General features: G+C 47.3%; 1 protein-coding gene across 1 annotated transcript in view; it reads right to left on the reverse strand.

Annotated features, from left to right (window-relative positions):
* Positions 1 to 17042: 17042 nt before the first annotated feature.
* Positions 17043 to 22500, reverse strand: part of LOC123487058 (carboxypeptidase E) — a 50798-nt gene continuing 45340 nt past the window's right edge. The window contains exons 9-10 of the mRNA XM_045218222.1: positions 22113 to 22231; positions 17043 to 17780 (exon numbers count right to left, since the gene is read on the reverse strand). Of these exons, the coding sequence (XP_045074157.1) occupies positions 17682 to 17780; positions 22113 to 22231 (218 nt within the window). The 3' untranslated portion in view covers positions 17043 to 17681. The remainder of the gene's footprint in view (positions 17781 to 22112; positions 22232 to 22500) is intronic.

Consider the following 22500-nt stretch of genomic DNA (forward strand, 5'->3'; position numbering starts at 1 on the left):
AATGTCATATTATGTATATATACAGTGTTGTAACAATGTGCAAATAGTTAAAGTACAAAAGGGAAAATAAATAAACATAAATATGAGTTATATTTACAATGGTGTTTGTTCTTCACTGGTTGCCCTTTCTTGTGGCAACAGGTCCACATCTTGCTGCTGTGATGGCACACTGTGGTATTTCCCCCAATAGATATGGGAGTTTATCAAAAATTGGGTTTGTTTTGTTCTTCTCTCTCTCTCTCTCTCCCTCTCTCTCTCTCTCTCTCTCTCTCTCAATTCAGTTTCAAATGTCATATAATGTATATATACAGTGTTGTAATGATGTGCAAATAGTTAAAGTACAAAAAGGGAACATAAATAAACATAAATATGAGTTATATTTACAATGTGTTTGTTCTTCACTGGTGTTTGTTCTTCTACCTCCTCTCTCCTCTCTCCTCCCACCTCTCTCCCTTTCTCATCCTCTCTCCTCTCTCCTTCCCTCTCCTCTCTCCTCTCTCCTCCCCCTCCCCCTCCCTCCTCTCTCCTCTCTCCTTCCTCTCTCCTCCCCCCTCCCTCCTCTCTCCTCTCTCCCTCTCTCCTCCCTCCTCTCTCCTCAGTCCTCCCCCTCCCTCCTCCTCCCTCCCCCCAGTGTGTCTGAGTGTTGCTGCTGATCGATAGTATTGATAAGGAGATGCTAATATCTGGTGGTAATCACCCGTCTGACTAATAGGGTACTGGTGTATTGATCACATCTATTGATCTGCGTATCAGCAGCTAACACTGAAAACAGCTGATTCAAACTCAGAGTTCAGGACAAAAGTGCTATTATAGCTGTCTGGGGGGCAGTGTGGTGGGGGCAGTGTGGGGCAGTATGGTGGGGGGCAGTATGGTGGGGGGGCAGTGTGGTGGGGGCAGTGTGGTGGGGGAGTCTGAGGGGGGCAGAGTGGGGGGGGGCAGTGTGGTGGGAGGCAGTGTGGGGGCAGGTGGTGGGAGGCAGTGTGGGGGGGCAGTATGGTGGGGGGCAGTGTGGTGGGGGGCAGTGTGGTGGGGGGCAGTGTGGGGGGCAGTGTGGTGGGAGGCAGTGTGGGGGGGCAGTATGGTGGGGGCAGTGTGGTGGGGGGGCAGTCTGTGGGGGGGGCAGTGTGGTGGTGGGGCAGTGTGGTGGGGGGCAGTCTGAGGGGGGGCAGTGTGGTGGGGGCAGTCTGTGGGGGCAGTGTGGTGGGGGGCAGTGTGGTGGGGGCAGTGTGGTGGGGGGCAGTCTGTGGGGGGCAGTGTGGTTGTGGGGCAGTGTGGTGGGGGGGCAGTGTGGTGGGGGTGCAGTGTGATGGGGGCAGTGTGGTGGGGGGGCAGTGTGGTGGGGTGCGGTGGTGGGGGGGCAGGTGGTGGGGGGCAGTGTGGTGGGGGGCAGTGTGGTGGGGGGGCAGTGTGGTGGGGGCAGTGTTGTGGGGGGCAGTTGGTGGGGGCAGTGTGGTGGGGGGCAGTGGTGGGGGGGCAGTGTGGGGGGCAGTGTGGTGGGGGGCAGTATGGTGGGGGGGCAGTATGGTGGGGGGCAGTGTGGTGGGGGCAGTCTGTGGGGGCAGTGTGGTGGGGGGGGCAGTGTGGTGGGGGGGCAGTGTGGTGGGGGGCAGTGTGGTGGGGGGGCAGTGTGGTGGGGGGCAGTGTGGTGGGGGGCAGTGTGGTGGGGGGCAGTGTGGTGGGGGGTTGGGCAGTGTGGTGGGGGGCAGTGTGGTGGGGGCAGTGTGGTGGGGGGGCAGTGTGGTGGGGGGCAGTGTGGTGGGGGGCAGTGTGGTGGGGGCAGTGTGGTGGGGGGCAGTGTGGTGGGGGCAGTGTGGTGGGGGGCAGTGGTGGGGGCAGTGTGGGGGGCAGTGTGGTGGGGGGCAGTATGGTGGGGGGCAGTGTGGTGGGGGCAGTGTGGGGGGCAGTGTGGTGGGGGGCAGTGTGGTGGGGGGGCAGTGTGGTGGAGGGCAGTGTGGGGGGCAGTGTGGTGGGGGGCAGTGTGGTGGGGGGCAGTGTGGAGGGGGGCAGTATGGTGGGGGGCAGTGGTGGGGGGCAGTATGGTGGGGGGGCAGTGTGGTGGGGGGCAGTGTGGTGGGGGCAGTGTGGGGGGCAGTGTGGTGGGAGGCAGTGTGGTGGGGGGCAGTGTGGTGGGGGCAGTCTGAGGGGGGCAGTGTGGTGGGGGGCAGTCTGAGGGGGGCAGTGTGGTGGGGGGGCAGTCTGTGGGGGGCAGTGTGGTGGGGGGCAGTGTGGTGGGGTGCAGTGTGGTGGGGGGCAGTGTGGTGGGGTGCAGTGTGGTGGGGGGCAGTGTGGTGGGGGGCAGTCTGTGGGGGGGCAGTGTGGTGGTGGGGCAGTGTGGTGGGGGGCAGTGTGGTGGGGTGCAGTGTGGTGGGGGGCAGTGTGGTGGGGGGCAGTGTGGTGGGGGGCAGTGTGGTGGGGGCAGTATGGTGGGGGGCAGTGTGGTGGTGGGGCAGGTGGTGGGGGGCAGTGTGGTGGGGTGCAGTGTGGTGGGGGGCAGTGTGGTGGGGGCAGTGTGGTGGGGGGGCAGTGTGGTGGGGGGGCAGTGTGGTGGGGGGCAGTGTGGTGGGGGGGCAGTGTTGTGGGGGGCAGTATGGTGGGGGGCAGGTGGTGGGGGGCAGTATGGTGGGGGGGCAGTGTGGGGGGGGCAGTGTGGTGGGGGCAGTATGGTGGGGGCAGTATGGTGGGGGGCAGTGTGGTGGGGGGCAGTCTGTGGGGGGCAGTGTGGTGGGGGGGCAGTGTGGTGGGGGGGCAGTGTGGTGGGGGGCAGTGTGGTGGGGGGGCAGTGTGGTGGGGGGCAGTGTGGTGGGGGGGCAGTGTGGTGGGGGGCAGTGTGGTGGGGGGCAGTGTGGTGGGGGGGGCAGTGTGGTGGGGGCAGTGTGGTGGGGGCAGTGGTGGGGGGCAGTGTGGTGGGGGGCAGTGTGGTGGGGGGCAGTGTGGTGGGGGGCAGTGTGGTGGGGGGCAGTGTGGTGGGAGGCAGTGTGGGGGGCAGTGTGGTGAGGGGCAGTGTGGGGGGGCAGTGTGGTGGGGGGCAGTGTGGTGGGGGGCAGTGTGGTGGGGCGTGTGGGGGGGCAGTGTGGTGGGGGCAGTGTGGTGGGGGGCAGTGTGGGGGGCAGTGGTGGGGGCGTATGGTGGGGGGGGCAGTATGGTGGGGGGCAGTGTGGTGGGGGGCAATGTGGTGGGGAGGCAGTGTGGGGGGCAGTGTGGTGGGAGGCAGTGTGGTGGGGGGCAGTGTGGTGGGGGCAGTCTGAGGGGGCAGTGTGGTGGGGGCAGTCTGAGGGGGCAGTGTGGTGGGGGGCAGTCTGTGGGGGGCAGTGTGGTGGGGGGGGCAGTGTGGTGGGGTGCGTGTGGTGGGGGGGGCAGTGTGGTGGGGTGCAGTGTGGTGGGGGCAGTGTGGTGGGGGGCAGTCTGTGGGGGGCAGAGTGGTGGTGGGGCAGTGTGGTGGGGGGGGCAGTGTGGTGGGGTGCAGTGTGGTGGGGGGCAGTGTGGTGGGGGGCAGTGTGGTGGGGGGGCAGTGTGGTGGGGGCGTATGGTGGGGGCAGTGTGGTGGTGGGGCAGTGTGGTGGGGGGCAGTGTGGTGGGGGGCAGTGTGGTGGGGCAGTGTGGTGGGGGGCAGTGTGGTGGGGGCAGTGTGGTGGGGGGCAGTGTGGTGGGGGCAGTATGGTGGGGGGGCAGTGTGGTGGGGGCAGTGTGGTGGGGGGGCAGTGTGGTGGGGGCAGTCTGGGGGGGCAGTGTGGTGGGGGGGCAGTATGGTGGGGGCAGTGTGGTGGGGGGCAGTCTGAGGGGGCAGTGTGGTGGGGGGCAGTATGGTGGGGGCAGTGTGGTGGGGGGCAGTCTGAGGGGGGCAGTGTGGTGGGGGGCAGTATGGTGGGGGCAGTGTGGGGAGCAGTGTGGTGGGGGGCAGTGTGGTGGGGGGCAGTGTGAGGGGGGCAGTGTGGTGGGGGGCAGTGTGAGGGGGGCAGTGTGGTGGGGGGGCAGTGTGAGGGGGCAGTGTGGTGGGGGGCAGTGTGGTGGGGGGCAGTGTGGTGGGGGGCAGTGTGGTGGGGGGCAGTCTGAGGGGGGCAGTGTGGTGGGGGCAGTATGGTGGGGGCAGTGTGGTGGGGGGCAGTATGGTGGGGGGGCAGTGTGGGGGAGCAGTGTGGTGGGGGCAGTGTGGTGGGGGCAGTGTGAGGGGGGCAGTGTGGTGGGGGCAGTGAGGGGGGGCAGTGTGGTGGGGGGGCAGGTGAGGGGGGCAGGTGGTGGGGGGCAGTGTGAGGGGGGGGGCAGTGTGGTGGGGGGCAGTGTGGTGGGGGGCAGTGGGGGGGGGGGGGATACCTAGAACCCAACCACACATGCAGAATGTTAGGTATTCTTGTACCTAGAACCCAACCACGTATGCTATAATGTTAGGTATTCTTGTACCTAGAACCCAACCACACATGCTGTAATGTTATGTATGCTTGTACTAGAACAGTGTGGTGGGGGCAGTGTGGCTGATATTGGCTTGTACCTAGAACCCAACCACACATGCTGTAATACTACATATGATATAATGAGATGTTTAATTCGCTTTGAACCCAATCATGAATGCAGTAAAACGAAGTGATAGGGACACATGCCAAAGAGCCAGATGTTATAATGAATGACCTCCACCGCTACAGCATGAGTATACTCACCAACTAATGTCTCTATTGATAACTATGGTAACAGGGGGGGGGGGGCAATAGATCTAACAGCTAATGTCTCTATTGATAACTATGGTAACAGGGGGGCCAATAGATCTAACAACTAATGTCTCTATTGATAACTATGGTAACAGGAGGGCCAATAGATCTAACAACTAATGTCTCTATTGATAACTATGGTAACAGGGGGGCCAATAGATCTAACAACTAATGTCTCTATTGATAACTATGGTAACAGGGGGCCAATAGATCTAACAGCTAATGTCTCTATTGATAACTATGGTAACAGGGGGGCAATAGATCTAACAGCTAATGTCTCTATTGATAACTATGGTAACAGGAGGGCCAATAGATCTAACAACTAATGTCTCTATTGATAACTATGGTAACAGGGGGGCCAATAGATCTAACAACTAATGTCTCTATTGATAACTATGGAAAACAGGGGGGCCAATCAATCAATCCATCAAATTGTATTTCTAAAGCCCTTTTTACATCAGCAGATGTCACAAAGTGCTAAACAGAAAACCCAGCCTGAAACCCCAAACAGCCAGACCCAACATGTGAGGAGTAGCAGAGCACGACCAGCCTGAAACCCCAAACAGCCAGACCCAACATGTGAGGAGTAGCAGAGCACGACCAGCCTGAAACCCCAAACAGCCAGGCCCAACATGTGAGGAGCAGCAGAGCACGACCAGCCTGAAACCCCAAACAGCCAGGCCCAACATGTGAGGAGCAGCAGAGCACGACCAGCCTGAAACCCCAAACAGCCAGGCCCAACATGTGAGGAGTAGCAGAGCACGACCAGCCTGAAACCCCAAACAGCCAGGCCCAACATGTGAGGAGTAGCAGAGCACGACCAGCCTGAAACCCCAAACAGCCAGGCCCAACATGTGAGGAGTAGCAGAGCACGACCAGCCTGAAACCCCAAACAGCCAGGCCCAACATGTGAGGAGTAGCAGAGCACGACCAGCCTGAAACCCCAAACAGCCAGGCCCAACATGTGAGGAGTAGCAGAGCACGACCAGCCTGAAACCCCAAACAGCCAGGCCCAACATGTGAGGAGGAGCAGAGCACGACCAGCCTGAAACCCCAAACAGCAAGGCCCAACATGTGAGGAGCAGCAGAGCACGACCAGCCTGAAACCCCAAACAGCCAGACCCAACATGTGAGGAATAGCAGAGCACGATCAGCCTGAAACCCCAAACAGCCAGGCCCAACATGTGAGGAGCAGCAGAGCACGACCAGCCTGAAACCCCAAACAGCCAGACCCAACATGTGAGGAGTAGCAGAGCACGACCAGCCTGAAACCCCAAACAGCCAGGCCCAACATGTGAGGAGTAGCAGAGCACGACCAGCCTGAAACCCCAAACAGCCAGGCCCAACATGTGAGGAGTAGCAGAGCACGACCAGCCTGAAACCCCAAACAGCCAGGCCCAACATGTGAGGAGTAGCAGAGCACGACCAGCCTGAAACCCCAAACAGCCAGGCCCAACATGTGAGGAGTAGCAGAGCACGACCAGCCTGAAACCCCAAACAGCCAGGCCCAACATGTGAGGAGGAGCAGAGCACGACCAGCCTGAAACCCCAAACAGCAAGGCCCAACATGTGAGGAGCAGCAGAGCACGACCAGCCTGAAACCCCAAACAGCCAGACCCAACATGTGAGGAATAGCAGAGCACGACCAGCCTGAAACCCCAAACAGCCAGGCCCAACATGTGAGGAGCAGCAGAGCACGACCAGCCTGAAACCCCAAACAGCCAGACCCAACATGTGAGGAGTAGCAGAGCACGACCAGCCTGAAACCCCAAACAGCCAGGCCCAACATGTGAGGAGTAGCAGAGCACGACCAGCCTGAAACCCCAAACAGCCAGGCCCAACATGTCTCCTAGGTGCTGGAGAGTGAGGGTGGAACTACACCTAGTGGGTCTGCTCTGGTTGCAGCTCCAGTTCAGAACAGGTGACCAGTGTAGCGTTGACATGAAACATAACACCTTTGTGTTACTTGAGAAAGGAGAGAAGTGAAACTGAGGAGGGGTTGAAGAGGAGGGATGAATATTGATGAAATGATGATTCACCTAGTGTGGGACATGATGATTCACCTAGTGATTCACCTAGTGTAGGACATGATGATTCACCTAGTGATTCACCTAGTGTAGGACATGATGATTCACCTAGTGATTCACCTAGTGTAGGACATGATGATTCACCTAGTGTAGGACATGATGATTCACCTAGTGTAGGACATGCTGATTCACCTAGTGTAGGACATGATGATTCACCTAGTGTGGGACATGATGATTCACCTAGTGTAGGACATGATGATTCACCTAGTGTGGGACATGCTGATTCACCTAGTGTAGGACATGATGATTCACCTAGTGTGGGACATGATGATTCACCTAGTGTAGGACATGATGATTCACTTAGTGTAGGACATGATGATTCACCTAGTGTACGACATGATGATTCACCTAGTGTGGGACATGATGATTCACCTAGTGTAAGACATGCTGATTCACCTAGTGTACGACATGATGAGTACCTAGTGTTGGACATGATGATTCACCTAGTGTTGGACATGATGATTCACCTAGTGTAGGACATGATGATTCACCTAGTGTACAACATGATGATTCACCTAGTGTACAACATGATGATTCACCTAGCGTAGGACATGATGATTCACCTAGCGTAGGACATGATGATTGACCTAGTGTGGGACATGATGATTCACCTAGTGTAGGACATGATGATTCACCTAGTGTAGGACATGATGATTCACCTAGTGTAGGACATGATGATTCACCTAGTGTAGGACATGATGATTCACCTAGTGTAGGACATGATGATTCACCTAGTGTAGGACATGATGATTCACCTAGTGTACGACATGATGATTCACCTAGTGTACGACATGATGATTCACCTAGTGTGGGACGTGATGATTCACCTAGCGAGACACATCTCCTTTGCATAGACTTGATCAGGTTGTTGATTGTAAGGCCTGTGGGATGTTGTCCCACTCCTCTTCAATGGCTGTGCGAAGTTGCTGGATATTGGCGGGAACTGGAACACACTGTCGTACACGTCGATCCAGAGCATCCCAAACATGCTCAATGAGTGACATGTCTGGTGAGCATGCAGGCCATAGAAGAACTGGGACATTTTCAGTTTCCAGGAACTGTGTACAGATCCTTGCAACATGGGGCCGTACATTATCATGATGAAACATGAGGTGATGGCGGGATTCATCCGTGAAGCGCACACTTCTCCAGCGTGCCAGTAGCCATCGAAGGTGAGCATTTGCCCACTGAAGTCGGTTACGACGCCGAACTGCAGTCAGGTCAAGACCCTTGTGAGGACGACGAGCACGCAGATGAGCTTCCCTGAGACGGTTTCTGACAGTTTGTGCAGAAATTATTCGGTTGTGCAAACCCACAGTTTCATCAGCTGTCCAGGTGGCTGGCCTCAGACGATCCCGCAGGTGAAGAAGCCGGATGTGGAGGTCCTGGACTGGCATGGTTACACATGGTCTGCGGTTGTGAGGCCAGTTGGACGTACTGCCAAATTCTCTAAAAAAAACGTTAGAGGCGGCTTATGGTAGAGAAATTAACATTAAATTCTCAGGCAACAGCTCTAGTGGACATTCCTTCAGTCAACTGCCAATTGCACGCTTCCTCAGAACTTGAGACATCTGTGGCGTTGTGTTGTGTGACAAAACTGCACATTTTAGAGTGGCCTTTTATTGTCCCCAGCACAAGGTGCACCTGTGCAATGATCATACTGTTTAATCAGCTTCTTGATCTGCCACACCTGTCAAAGGAGAAATGCTCACTAACAGGGATGTAATGAAACTTATGCACAACATTTGAGAGAAATACGATTTTTGTGCAAATGGAAGATTTCTGTGATCTTTTATTTCAGCTCATGAAACATGGGACCAACACTTTACATGTGGCCTTTATGTTTTTGTTCAGTATATACACTACATTACCAAAAGCATGTGGACACATCTCATTCCAAAATCATGGCCATTAATATGGAGTTGGTCCCCCCTTTGCTGCTATAACAACATCCACTCTTCTGGGAAGGCTTTCCACTAGATGTTGGAACATTGCTGTGGGGACTTGCTTCCATTCAGCCACAAGAGCATTAGGTCTTGAGGTCAGGCACTGATGTTGGGCGATTAGGCCTGGCTCGCAGTCAGCGTTCCAATTCATCCCAAAGGTGTTCGATTGAGGTCAGGGCTCTGTGCAGGCCAGTCAAGTTCTTCCACACTGATCTCGACATCCATCTACATAGACCACAGTAACAAGGCTGTGTTATCTACATAGACCACAGTAACCAGGCTGTGTTATCTACATAGACCACAGTAACCAGGCTGTGTTATCTACATAGACCACAGTAACCAGGCTGTGTTATCTACATAGAGACAGTAACCAGGCTGTGTTATCTACATAGACCACAGTAACCAGGCTGTGTTATCTACATAGACCACAGTAACCAGGCTGTGTTATCTACATAGACCACAGTAACCAGGCTGTGTTATCTACATAGACCACAGTAACCAGGCTGTGTTATCTACATAGAGACAGTAACCAGGCTGTGTTATCTACATAGACCACAGTAACCAGGCTGTGTTATCTACATAGACCACAGTAACCAGGCTGTGTTATCTACATAGACCACAGTAACCAGGCTGTGTTATCTACATAGACCACAGTAACCAGGCTGTGTTATCTACATAGACCACAGTAACCAGGCTGTGTTATCTACATAGACCACAGTAACCAGGCTGTGTTATCTACATAGACCACAGTAACCAGGCTGTGTTATCTACATAGACCACAGTAACCAGGCTGTGTTATCTACATAGACCACAGTAACCAGGCTGTGTTATCTACATAGAGACAGTAACCAGGCTGTGTTTATCTACATAAACCACAGTAACCAGGCTGTGTTATCTACATAGAGACAGTAACCAGGCTGTGTTATCTACATAGACCACAGTAACCAGGCTGTGTTATCTACATAGAGACAGTAACCAGGCTGTGTTATCTACATAGACCACAGTAACCAGGCTGTGTTATCTATATAGACCACAGTAACCAGGCTGTGTTGTCTACATAGACCACAGTAACCAGGCTGTGTTATCTACATAGACCACAGTAACCAGGCTGTGTTCTGTTGGACCTACAGACAGTTAGATTAGTAGTGGGGGTGTGTTTTAATGTGTTCTGTTGGACCTACAGACAGTTAGATTAGTAGTGGTGGTGTGTTTTAATGTGTTCTGTTGGACCTACAGACAGTTAGATTAGTAGTGGTGGTGTGTTTTAATGTGTTCTGTTGGACCTACAGACAGTTAGATTAGTAGTGGTTGGTGTGTTTTAATGTGTTCTGTTGGACCTACAGACAGTTAGATTAGTAGTGGTGGTGTGTTTTAATGTGTTCTGTTGGACCTACAGACAGTTAGATTAGTAGTGGTGGTGTGTTTTAATGTATTCTAGTGGATGTACAGTCGTGGTCAAAAGTTTTGAGAATGACACAAGTATTGGTCTTCACAAAGTTCGCTGCTTCAGCGTTACGAGATATTTTTGTCAGATGTTACTATGGTATACTGAAGTATAATTACAAGCATTCCATAAGTGTCAAAGGCTTTTATTGACAATTACATTCAGTTTATGCAAAGAGTCAATATTTGCAGTGTTGACCCTTCTTTTTCAAGACCTCTGCATCCGCCCTGGCATGCTGTCAATTAACTTCTGGGCCACATCCTGACTGATGGCAGCCCATTCTTGCATAATCAATGCTTGGAGTTTGTCAGAATTTGTGGGCTTTTGTTTGTCCACCCGCCTCTTGAGGATCGACCACAAGTTCTCAATGGGATTAAGGTCTGGGGAGTTTCCTGGCCATGGACCCAAAATGTCGATGTTTTGTTCCCCGAGCCACTTAGTTATCACTTTTGCCTTATGGCAAGGTGCTCCATCATGCTGGAAAAGGCATTGGTCGTCACCAAACTGTTCTTGGATGGTTGGGAGAAGTTGCTCTCGGAGGATGTGTTGGTACCATTCTTTATTCATGGCTGTGTTCTTAGGCAAAATTGTGAGTGAGCCCACTCCATTGGCTGAGAAGCAACCCCACACATGAATGGTCTCAGGATGCTTTACTGTTGGCATGACACAGGACTGATGGTAGCGCTCACCTTGTCTTCTTCTTCTCTTGTTGTTTTCCGGATGCCCCAAACAATCGGAAAGGAGATTCATCAGAGAAAATGACTTTACCCCAGTCCTCAGCAGTCCAATCCTTGTACCTTTTGCAGAATATCAGTCTGTCCCTGATGTTTTTCCTGGAGAGAAGTGGCTTCTTTGCTGCCCTTCTTGACACCAGGCCATCCTCCAAAAGTCTTCGCCTCACTGTGCGTGCAGATGCACTCACACCTGCCTGCTGCCATTCCTGAGCAAGCTCTGCACTGGTGGTGCCCCGATCCCGCAGCTGAATCAGCTTTAGGAGACGGTCCTGGCGCTTGCTGGACTTTCTTGGGCGCCCTGACGCCTTCTTCACAACAATTGAACCTCTCTCCTTGAAGTTCTTGATGATCCGATAAATGGTTGATTTAGGTGCAATCTTACTAGCAGCAATATCCTTGCCTGTGAAGCCCTTTTTGTGCAAAGCAATGATGACGGCACGTGTTTCCTTGCAGGTAACCATGGTTAACAGAGGAAGAACAATGATTTCAAGCACCACCCTCATTTTAAAGCTTCCAGTCTTCCAGAGTAATCTCCAGCCTTGTCCTCGTCAACACTCTCACCTGTGTTAACGAGAGAATCACTGACGTGACGGCAGCTGGTCCTTTTGTGGCAGGGCTGAAATGCAGTGGAAATGTTTTTGGGGGATTAAGTTCATTTTCATGGCAAAGAGGGACTTTGCAATTAATTGCAATTCATCTGATCACTCTTCATGACATTCTGGAGTATATGCGAATTGCCATCATCAAAACTGAGGCAGCAGACTTTGTGAAAATTAGTATTTGTGTCATTCTCAAAACGTTTGACCACGACTGGACAGCTGCTCTCTCCTCTATGTAATGCCAGTCTACCTCTGACCAATAGAGGGCAGCGGAACGTGTTAAAGAGAGGAGCCTCAAACTCTATCATGTTCAGGACTGTATCAATGCAGGTTCAAACCTAGTCAGGACTGTATCAATGCAGGTTTAAACCTAGTCAGGACTGTATTAATGCAGGTTTAAACCCAGTCAGGACTGTATTAATGCAGGTTTAAACCCAGTCAGGACTGTATTAATGCAGGTTTAAACCCAGTCAGGACTGTATCAATGCAGGTTTAAACCCAGTCAGGACTGTATCAATGCAGGTTTAAACCTAGTCAGGACTGTATCAATGCAGGTTTAAACCCAGTCAGGACTGTATCAACGCAGGTTTAAACCCAGTCAGGACTGTATCAATGCAGGTTTAAAGCCAGTCAGGACTGTATCAATGCAGGTTTAAACCTAGTCAGGACTGTATTAATGCAGGTTTAAACCCAGTCAGGACTGTATTAATGCAGGTTTAAACCCAGTCAGGACTGTATTAATGCAGGTTTAAAGCCAGTCAGGACTGTATTAATGCAGGTTTAAAGCCAGCCAGGACTGTATTAATGCAGGTTTAAAGCCAGTCAGGACTGTATCAATGCAGGTTTAAACCCAGTCAGGACTGTATTAATGCAGGTTTAAAGCCAGTCAGGACTGTATTAATGCAGGTTTAAAGCCAGTCAGGACTGTATCAATGCAGGTTTAATCCCAGTCAGGACTGTATTAATGCAGGTTTAAAGCCAGCCAGGACTGTATTAATGCAGGTTTAAACCCAGTCAGGACTGTATTAATGCAGGTTTAAAGCCAGTCAGGACTGTATTAATGCAGGTTTAAAGCCAGTCAGGACTGTATCAATGCAGGTTTAAACCCAGTCAGGACTGTATTAATGCAGGTTTAAAGCCAGTCAGGACTGTATCAATGCAGGTTTAAACCCAGTCAGGACTGTATCAATGCAGGTTTAAACCCAGTCAGGACTGTATTAATGCAGGTTTAAAGCCAGTCAGGACTGTATCAATGCAGGTTTAAACCCAGTCAGGACTGTATCAATGCAGGTTTAAACCCAGTCCGGACTGTATTAATGCAGGTTTAAACCCAGTCAGGACTGTATCAATGCAGGGTTTAAACCTAGTCAGGACTGTATCAATGCAGGTTTAAACCTAGTCAGGATTCTATCAGGACTGTATCAATGCAGGTTTAAACCCAGTCAGGACTGTATTAATGCAGGTTTAAACCCAGTCCGGACTGTATTAATGCAGGTTTAAACCCAGTCAGGACTGTATCAATACAGGTTTAAAGCCAGTCAGTGGGTGGTTCCATACTTGCTGCAGGTCTATCCTGAACCATGTTCAGTTGAAAAGACCAGGTTGACACGGTACTTTAGGAATCTTCTCTCTCACACACACGCACGCACACACACACACACGCACGCACGCACGCACGCACGCACGCACGCACGCACGCACGCACGCACGCACGCACGCACGCACGCACGCACGCACACACACAGACACACACACACACACACACACACACACACACACACACACACACACACACACACACACACACACCTCTATAGTTAGCCTGGTTGGTAGGATCGTTGGAACAGTAACCGGAAGGTTGCTGGGTTGAATCTCCGAACCGACAAGGTAAGAATCTGTCATTCATCTGTCATTCTGCCCCTCATTAAGGCAGTTAACCCCCAACAACAACGGCTCCTGGGGACCGATGACGTGGCTGTCGATTAAAGACAGCCGCCCGCACCTCTCTGATTCAGAGGGGTTGGGTTAAATGCAGAAGACACATTTCAGTTGACAGTATCCCCCTTTCTCTTTAATAATAAACATCAATCAGGTCTGTCTTGGTTATAACAACTAGCTAGGAGGAAGAGATACGATGAGATATGGTCTGTCTTGGTTATAACCCCTAGCTAGGGAGGAAGAGATACGATGAGATATGGTCTGTCTTGGTTATAACCCCTAGCTAGGAGGAAGAGATACGATGAGATATGGTCTTGGTCTGTCTTGGTTATAACCCCTAGCTAGGAGGAAGAGATACGATGAGATATGGTCTTGGTCTGTCTTGGTTATAACCCCTAGCTAGGAGGAAGAGATACGATGAGATATGGTCTGTCTTGGTTATAACCCCTAGCTAGGAGGAAGAGATACGATGAGATATGGTCTGTCTTGGTTATAACCCCTAGCTAGGAGGAAGAGATACGATGAGATATGGTCTGTCTTGGTTATAACCCCTAGCTAGGAGGAAGAGATACGATGAGATATGGTCTGTCTTGGTTATAACCCCTAGCTAGGAGGAAGAGATACGATGAGATATGGTCTGTCTTGGTTATAACCCCTAGCTAGGAGGAAGAGATACGATGAGATATGGTCTGTCTTGGTTATAACCCCTAGCTAGGAGGAAGAGATACGATGAGATATGGTCTTGGTCTGTCTTGGTTATAACCCCTAGCTAGGAGGAAGAGATACGATGAGATATGGTCTGTCTTGGTCTGTCTTGGTTATAACCCCTAGCTAGGGGGGAGAGATACGATGAGATATGGTCTTGGTCTGTCTTGGTTATAACCCCTAGCTAGGAGGAAGAGATACGATGAGATATGGTCTTGGTCTGTCTTGGTTATAACCCCTAGCTAGGAGGAAGAGATACGATGAGATATGGTCTGTCTTGGTTATAACCCCTAGCTAGGAGGAAGAGATATGATGAGATATGGTCTGTCTTGGTTATAACCCCTAGCTAGGAGGAAGAGATACGATGAGATATGGTCTGTCTTGGTTATAACCCCTAGCTAGGAGGAAGAGATACGATGAGATATGGTCTGTCTTGGTTATAACCCCTAGCTAGGAGGAAGAGATACGATGAGATATGGTCTTGGTCTGTCTTGGTTATAACCCCTAGCTAGGAGGAAGAGATACGATGAGATATGGTCTGTCTTGGTTATAACCCCTAGCTAGGAGGAAGAGATACGATGAGATATGGTCTGTCTTGGTTATAACCCCTAGCTAGGAGGAAGAGATACGATGAGATATGGTCTGTCTTGGTTATAACCCCTAGCTAGGAGGAAGAGATACGATGAGATATGGTCTGTCTTGGTTATAACCCCTAGCTAGGAGGAAGAGATACGATGAGATATGGTCTGTCTTGGTTATAACCCCTAGCTAGGAGGAAGAGATACGATGAGATATGGTCTGTCTTGGTTATAACCCCTAGCTAGGAGGAAGAGATACGATGAGATATGGTCTGTCTTGGTTATAACCCCTAGCTAGGAGGAAGAGATACGATGAGATATGGTCTTGGTCTGTCTTGGTTATAACCCCTAGCTAGGAGGAAGAGATACGATGAGATATGGTCTGTCTTGGTTATAACCCCTAGCTAGGAGGAAGAGATACGATGAGATATGGTCTGTCTTGGTTATAACCCCTAGCTAGGAGGAAGAGATACGATGAGATATGGTCTGTCTTGGTTATAACCCCTAGCTAGGAGGAAGAGATACGATGAGATATGGTCTTGGTCTGTCTTGGTTATAACCCCTAGCTAGGAGGAGGAGATACGATGAGATATGGTCTTGGTCTGTCTTGGTTATAACCCCTAGCTAGGAGGAAGAGATACGATGAGATATGGTCTGTCTTGGTTATAACCCCTAGCTAGGAGGAAGAGATACGATGAGATATGGTCTGTCTTGGTTATAACCCCTAGCTAGGAGGAAGAGATACGATGAGATATGGTCTGTCTTGGTTATAACCCCTAGCTAGGAGGAAGAGATACGATGAGATATGGTCTGTCTTGGTTATAACCCCTAGCTAGGAGGAAGAGATACGATGAGATATGGTCTGTCTTGGTTATAACCCCTAGCTAGGAGGAAGAGATACGATGAGATATGGTCTGTCTTGGTTATAACCCCTAGCTAGGAGGAAGAGATACGATGAGATATGGTCTGTCTTGGTTATAACCCCTAGCTAGGAGGAAGAGATACGATGAGATATGGTCTGTCTTGGTTATAACCCCTAGCTAGGAGGAAGAGATACGATGAGATATGGTCTGTCTTGGTTATAACCCCTAGCTAGGAGGAAGAGATACGATGAGATATGGTCTTGGTCTGTCTTGGTTATAACCCCTAGCTAGGAGGAAGAGATACGATGAGATATGGTCTTGGTCTGTCTTGGTTATAACCCCTAGCTAGGAGGAAGAGATACAATGAGATATGGTCTGTCTTGGTTATAACCCCTAGCTAGGAGGAAGAGATACGATGAGATATGGTCTGTCTTGGTTATAACCCCTAGCTAGGAGGAGAGAGATACGATGAGATATGGTCTGTCTTGGTTATAACCCCTAGCTAGGAGGAAGAGATACAATGAGATATGGTCTGTCTTGGTTATAACCCCTAGCTAGGAGGAAGAGATACGATGAGATATGGTCTGTCTTGGTTATAACCCCTAGCTAGGAGGAAGAGATACGATGAGATATGGTCTGTCTTGGTTATAACCCCTAGCTAGGAGGAAGAGATACGATGAGATATGGTCTTGGTCTGTCTTGGTTATAACCCTACACACCCCTTGCTAATTCATACATACAGTATATATATTATATCAAACTTGCATAAAGCACAAACTTGTCAGAAATAAATGATTAGGACACTAGGTCTGTGTAATAAGAGTGTATTCAAAGGAAATTCAAAGGGGTTCAACAGTATATTCTATTGTCATATTATCATTCTGCTTCTGCTGAAATCAAGTTTGTGATGAATTCAGTAAAAAAACTAACATAATTTTTAACAATATAGAATGTCCATGATACAAGTTTCTCTGTGTTAGATGATACAGAACATACATGATACGACATGTTGACGGCTAGGACTTTACACTGTCTCTAGTCTAGTGTAGCGTTGTGTGTGTATGTGTGTGTGTGTGTGTGTGTCTGTTAAAGCATGAAGTAACAGAGACATTTAAAAACAGGAGAAAGTCTTAAACATGGCGTGACGTGTGATGTCATCAGCTCATTTACATAATTAAATACTCAGTCAGTCATTGACTATAGAGATGGGTGTTACCGTGGTTACTGGTCACATGACGATAAAGAACACAGCACAACAGGAAAGTGACAAACGATGATGTCGCTGCCCTACACCAATCACAAACCACCTGGAGATGCTCGCCCACGTGTGTGTGTGTGTGTGTGTGTGTGTGTGTGTGTGTGTGTGTGTGTGTGTGTGTGTGTGTGTGTGTGTGTGTGTGTGTGTGTGTGTGTGTGTGTGTGTGTGTGTGTGTGTGTGTGTGTGTGTGTGCATGCCAACAAGATCTCACAGTTTCCCTTCGAAATTCGATGTATTATGGATGAATGTCTATTTTTGACCCATTAATTCTGTGTGGCTACAGGGTTAATTCTGTGTGGTTACATGGTTAATTCTGCATGGTTACAGGGTTAAAATAACTCAATGGACTCAGAACTAATCAAATGTCATTGTTTCTCTATGAATCATTGTAATTTTTGAGAGTGAAAAACTAAACAAAATCTAAAACCAGGAAAGATAAAACTGAGAAAACATAATAACAGATTTTATTGGGACTAACAGCTGTTTATGAACTATTATTTGACCAGGTATATTGACAGAAAACATTACTTTCTCTTGTCCACTAAGGACCCGGGGGAGGAGTTGCAGGGGAGAGGAGGGGAGGGGCCTATTGGAAAGCTCGCATGCTAGAAAAGGTTGGAGAGCCCCTGGTATGGGGTAACCCCTCACAACAACATCAACCATTAAACCAGATTAAATAAAGACAGAAAAACTCAACCGAGAGAAGAAGACGTGACCGGTACAGTGGGCTGGACAACACACAATACAGTACACCCATTTGTGGACGCACACATGAATCAACCTGTCAACCAATCACAGATGCGCCAGTGGCCCTATGGACCAATCAGAGTGTTCAGAAGTTGAGTGTCTCTGACATCATCTTCCACCAGTCCATAAGCTCCTCCCTTTCCTCTTCCTTCCTCTCTACCAAGGACTCCAGCTCAAAGTCCACCTGTAGACACACACAGATTAGACGGTTAGACAAACTGTTTCAGCCTGAACATATTGTAGCTGTCGTCATGGTAACTACTACTGAACATACTGTTGTCATGGTAACTAATACTGAACATACTGTTGTCATGTTAACTACTACTGAACATACTGTTGTCATGGTAACTACTACTGAACATACTGTTGTCATGTTAACTACTACTGAACATACTGTTGTCATGTTAACTACTACTGAACATACTGTTGTCATGTTAACTACTACTGAACATACTGTTGTCATGTTAACACCTGCTGAACATACTGTTGTCATGTTAACTACTACTGAACATACTGTTGTCATGGTAACTACTACTGAACATACTGTTGTCATGTTAACTACTGCTGAACATACTGTTGTCATGTTAACTACTACTGAACATACTGTTGTCATGTTAACTACTACTGAACATAGCTGTTGTCATGTTAACTACTACTGAACATACTGTTGTCATGTTAACTACTACTGAACATACTGTTGTCATGTTAACTACTACTGAACATACTGTTGTCATGTTAACTACTACTGAACATACTGTTGTCATGTTAACTACTACTGAACATACTGTTGTCATGTTAACTACTACTGAACATACTGTTTTCATGGTAACTACTACTGAACATACTGTTGTCATGTTAACTACTACTGAACATACTGTTGTCATGTTAACTACTACTGAACATACTGTTGTCATGTTAACTACTACTGAACATACTTTTGTCATGGTAACTACTACTGAACATACTGGTGTCATGGTAACTACTGCTGAACATACTGTTGTCATGTTAACTACTACTGAACATACTGTTGTCATGTTAACTACTACTGACCATACTGTTGTCATGTTAACTACTACTGAACATACTGTTTTCATGGTAACTACTACTGAACATACTGTTGTCATGTTAACTACTACTGAGCATACTGTTGTCATGTTAACTACTACTGAACATACTGTTGTCATGTTAACTACTACTGAACATACTGTTGTCATGGTAACTACTACTGAACATACTGTTGTCATGGTAACTACTACTGAACATACTGTTGTCATGGTAACTACTACTGAACATACTGTTGTCATGTTAACTACTACTGAACATACTGTTGTCATGGTAACTACTACTGAGCATACGGTTGTCATGTTAACTACTACTGAACATACTGTTGTCATGGTAACTACTACTGAACATACTGGTGTCATGGTAACTACTACTGAACATACTGTTGTCATGTTAACTACTACTGAACATACTGTTGTCATGTTAACTACTACTGAACATACTGTTGTCATGTTAACTACTACTGAACATACTGTTGTCATGTTAACTACTACTGAACATACTGTTGTCATGGTAACTACAACTGAACATACTGTTGTCATGTTAACTACTACTGAACATACTGTTTTCATGGTAACTAGTACTGAACATACTGTTGTCAGGTTAACTACTACTGAACATACTGTTGTCATGTTAACTACTACTGAACATACTGTTGTCATGGTAACTACTACTGAACACACTGTTGTCATGTTAACTACTACTGAACATACTGTTGTCATGTTAACTACTACTGAACATACTGTTGTCATGTTAACTACTACTGAACATACTGTCGTCATGGTAACTACTACTGAACATACTGTTGTCATGTTAACTACTACTGAACATACTGTTGTCATGGTAACTACTACTGAACATACTGGTGTCATGTTAACTACTACTGAACATAGCTGTTGTCATGGTAACTACTACTGAACATACTGTTGTCATGTTAACTACTACTGAACATACAGTTTTCATGTTAACTACTACTGAACATACTGTTGTCATGGTAACTACTACTGAACATACTGTTGTCATGTTAACTACTACTGAACATACTGTTGTCATGTTAACTACTACTGAACATACTGTTGTCATGTTAACTACTACTGAACATACTGTTGTCATGGTAACTACTACTGAACATACTGTTGTCATGTTAACTACTGCTGAACATACTGTTGTCATGGTAACTACTACTGAACATACTGTTTTCATGGTAACTACTGCTGAACATACTGTTGTCATGTTAACTACTACTGAACATACTGTTGTCATGTTAACTACTACTGAACATACTGTTGTCATGTTAACTACTACTGAACATACTGTTGTCATGTTAACTACTACTGAACATACTGTTGTCATGTTAACTACTGCTGAACACACTGTTGTCATGGTAACTACTACTGAACATACTGTTGTCATGTTAACTACTACTGAACATACTGTTGTCATGTTAACTACTACTGAACATACTGTTGTCATGGTAACTACTACTGAACATACTGTTGTCATGGTAACTACTACTGAACACACTGTTGTCATGTTAACTACTACTGAACATACTGTTGTCATGTTAACTACTACTGAACATACTGTTGTCATGTTAACTACTACTGAACATACTGTTGTCATGGTAACTACTACTGAACATACTGTTGTCATGGTAACTACTACTGAACATACTGTTGTCATGGTAACTACTACTGAACATACTGTCGTCATGGTAACTACTACTGAACATACTGGTGTCATGGTAACTACTACTGAACATACTGTTGTCATGTTAACTACTACTGAACATACTGTTGTCATGTTAACTACTACTGAACATACTGTTTTCATGTTAACTACTACTGAACATACTGTTGTCATGTTAACTACTACTGAACATACTGTTGTCATGTTAACTACTACTGAACATACTGTTGTCATGTTAACTACTACTGAACATACTGTTGTCATGGTAACTACTACTGAACATACTGTTGTCATGGTAACTACTACTGAACATACTGTTGTCATGGTAACTACTACTGAACATACTGGTGTCATGTTAACTACTACTGAACATAGCTGTTGTCATGGTAACTACTACTGAACATACTGTTGTCATGTTAACTACTACTGAACATACTGTTGTCATGTTAACTACTACTGAACATACTGTTTTCATGTTAACTACTACTGAACATACTGTTGTCATGGTAACTACTACTGAACATACTGTTGTCATGTTAACTACTACTGAACACACTATTGTCATGTTAACTACTACTGAACATACTGTTGTCATGTTAACTACTACTGAAAATACTGTTGTCATGTTAACTACTGCTGAACATACTGTTGTCATGTTAACTACTACTGAACATACTGTTGTCATGTTAACTACTACTGAACATACTGTTGTCATGTTAACTACTACTGAACATAGCTGTTGTCATGTTAACTACTACTGAACATACTGTTGTCATGGTAACTACTACTGAACATACTGTTGTCATGTTAACTACTACTGAACATACTGTTGTCATGTTAACTACTACTGAACATACTGTTGTCATGGTAACTACTACTGAACATACTGTTGTCATGTTAACTACTACTGAACACACTGTTGTCATGTTAACTACTACTGAACATACTGTTGTCATGTTAACTACTACTGAAAATACTGTTGTCATGTTAACTACTGCTGAACATACTGTTGTCATGTTAACTACTACTGAACATACTGTTGTCATGTTAACTACTACTGAACATACTGTTGTCATGTTAACTACTACTGAACATAGCTGTTGTCATGTTAACTACTACTGAACATACTGTTGTCATGGTAACTACTACTGAACATACTGTTGTCATGTTAACTACTACTGAACATACTGTTGTCATGTTAACTACTACTGAACATACTGTTGTCATGTTAACTACTACTGAACATACTGTTGTCATGGTAACTACTGCTGAACATACTGTTGTCATGGTAACTACTGCTGAACATACTGTTGTCATGTTAACTACTACTGAACATACTGTTGTCATGTTAACTACTACTGAACATACTGTTGTCATGTTAACTACTACTGAACATACTGTTGTCATGGTAACTACTACTGAACATACTGTTGTCATGGTAACTACTACTGAACATACTGTTGTCATGTTAACTACTACTGAACATACTGTTGTCATGTTAACTACTACTGAACATACTGTTGTCATGTTAACTACTACTGAACATACTGTTGTCATGGTAACTACTGCTGAACATACTGTTGTCATGTTAACTACTACTGAACATACTGTTGTCATGTTAACTACTACTGAACATAGCTGTTGTCATGTTAACTACTACTGAACATATTGTAGCTGTTGTCATGTTATTATGGTTGCCATGGTATTATGGGGTGTTGCTGACATGGTATTATGGGGGGGGGGGTGTTGTTGTCATGGTTCTTACCCTAATAGCAGGACTGTAGGGGACAGCCACCTTCTTGATGACAGTCAAGTAACCAGGAGCCGAGGCAGATACCTTGTAGTTCCCTGCTGCCAGGAGACGCCAGTAGTCACCGTCTTTAGCTGTTATCAATACACAATCATCAATAACATAATAATCAATATCATTATCACCGTCCTTAGCTGTTATCAATACACAATCATCAATAACATAATAATCAATATCATTATCACAGTCTTTAGCTATTATCAATACATAATCATAATCAATAATCAATATCATTATCACCGTCCTTAACTACCAATCAATTCACAATAATAATCAATACACAGTAATAATCAATACACATTGATAATCAATACTCAATTATCAATGTCATTATCACAGTCCT

The sequence above is a fragment of the Coregonus clupeaformis genome, unplaced genomic scaffold (genome assembly GCF_020615455.1).
Source record: "Coregonus clupeaformis isolate EN_2021a unplaced genomic scaffold, ASM2061545v1 scaf1445, whole genome shotgun sequence".
Classification (NCBI taxonomy): domain Eukaryota; kingdom Metazoa; phylum Chordata; class Actinopteri; order Salmoniformes; family Salmonidae; genus Coregonus; species Coregonus clupeaformis.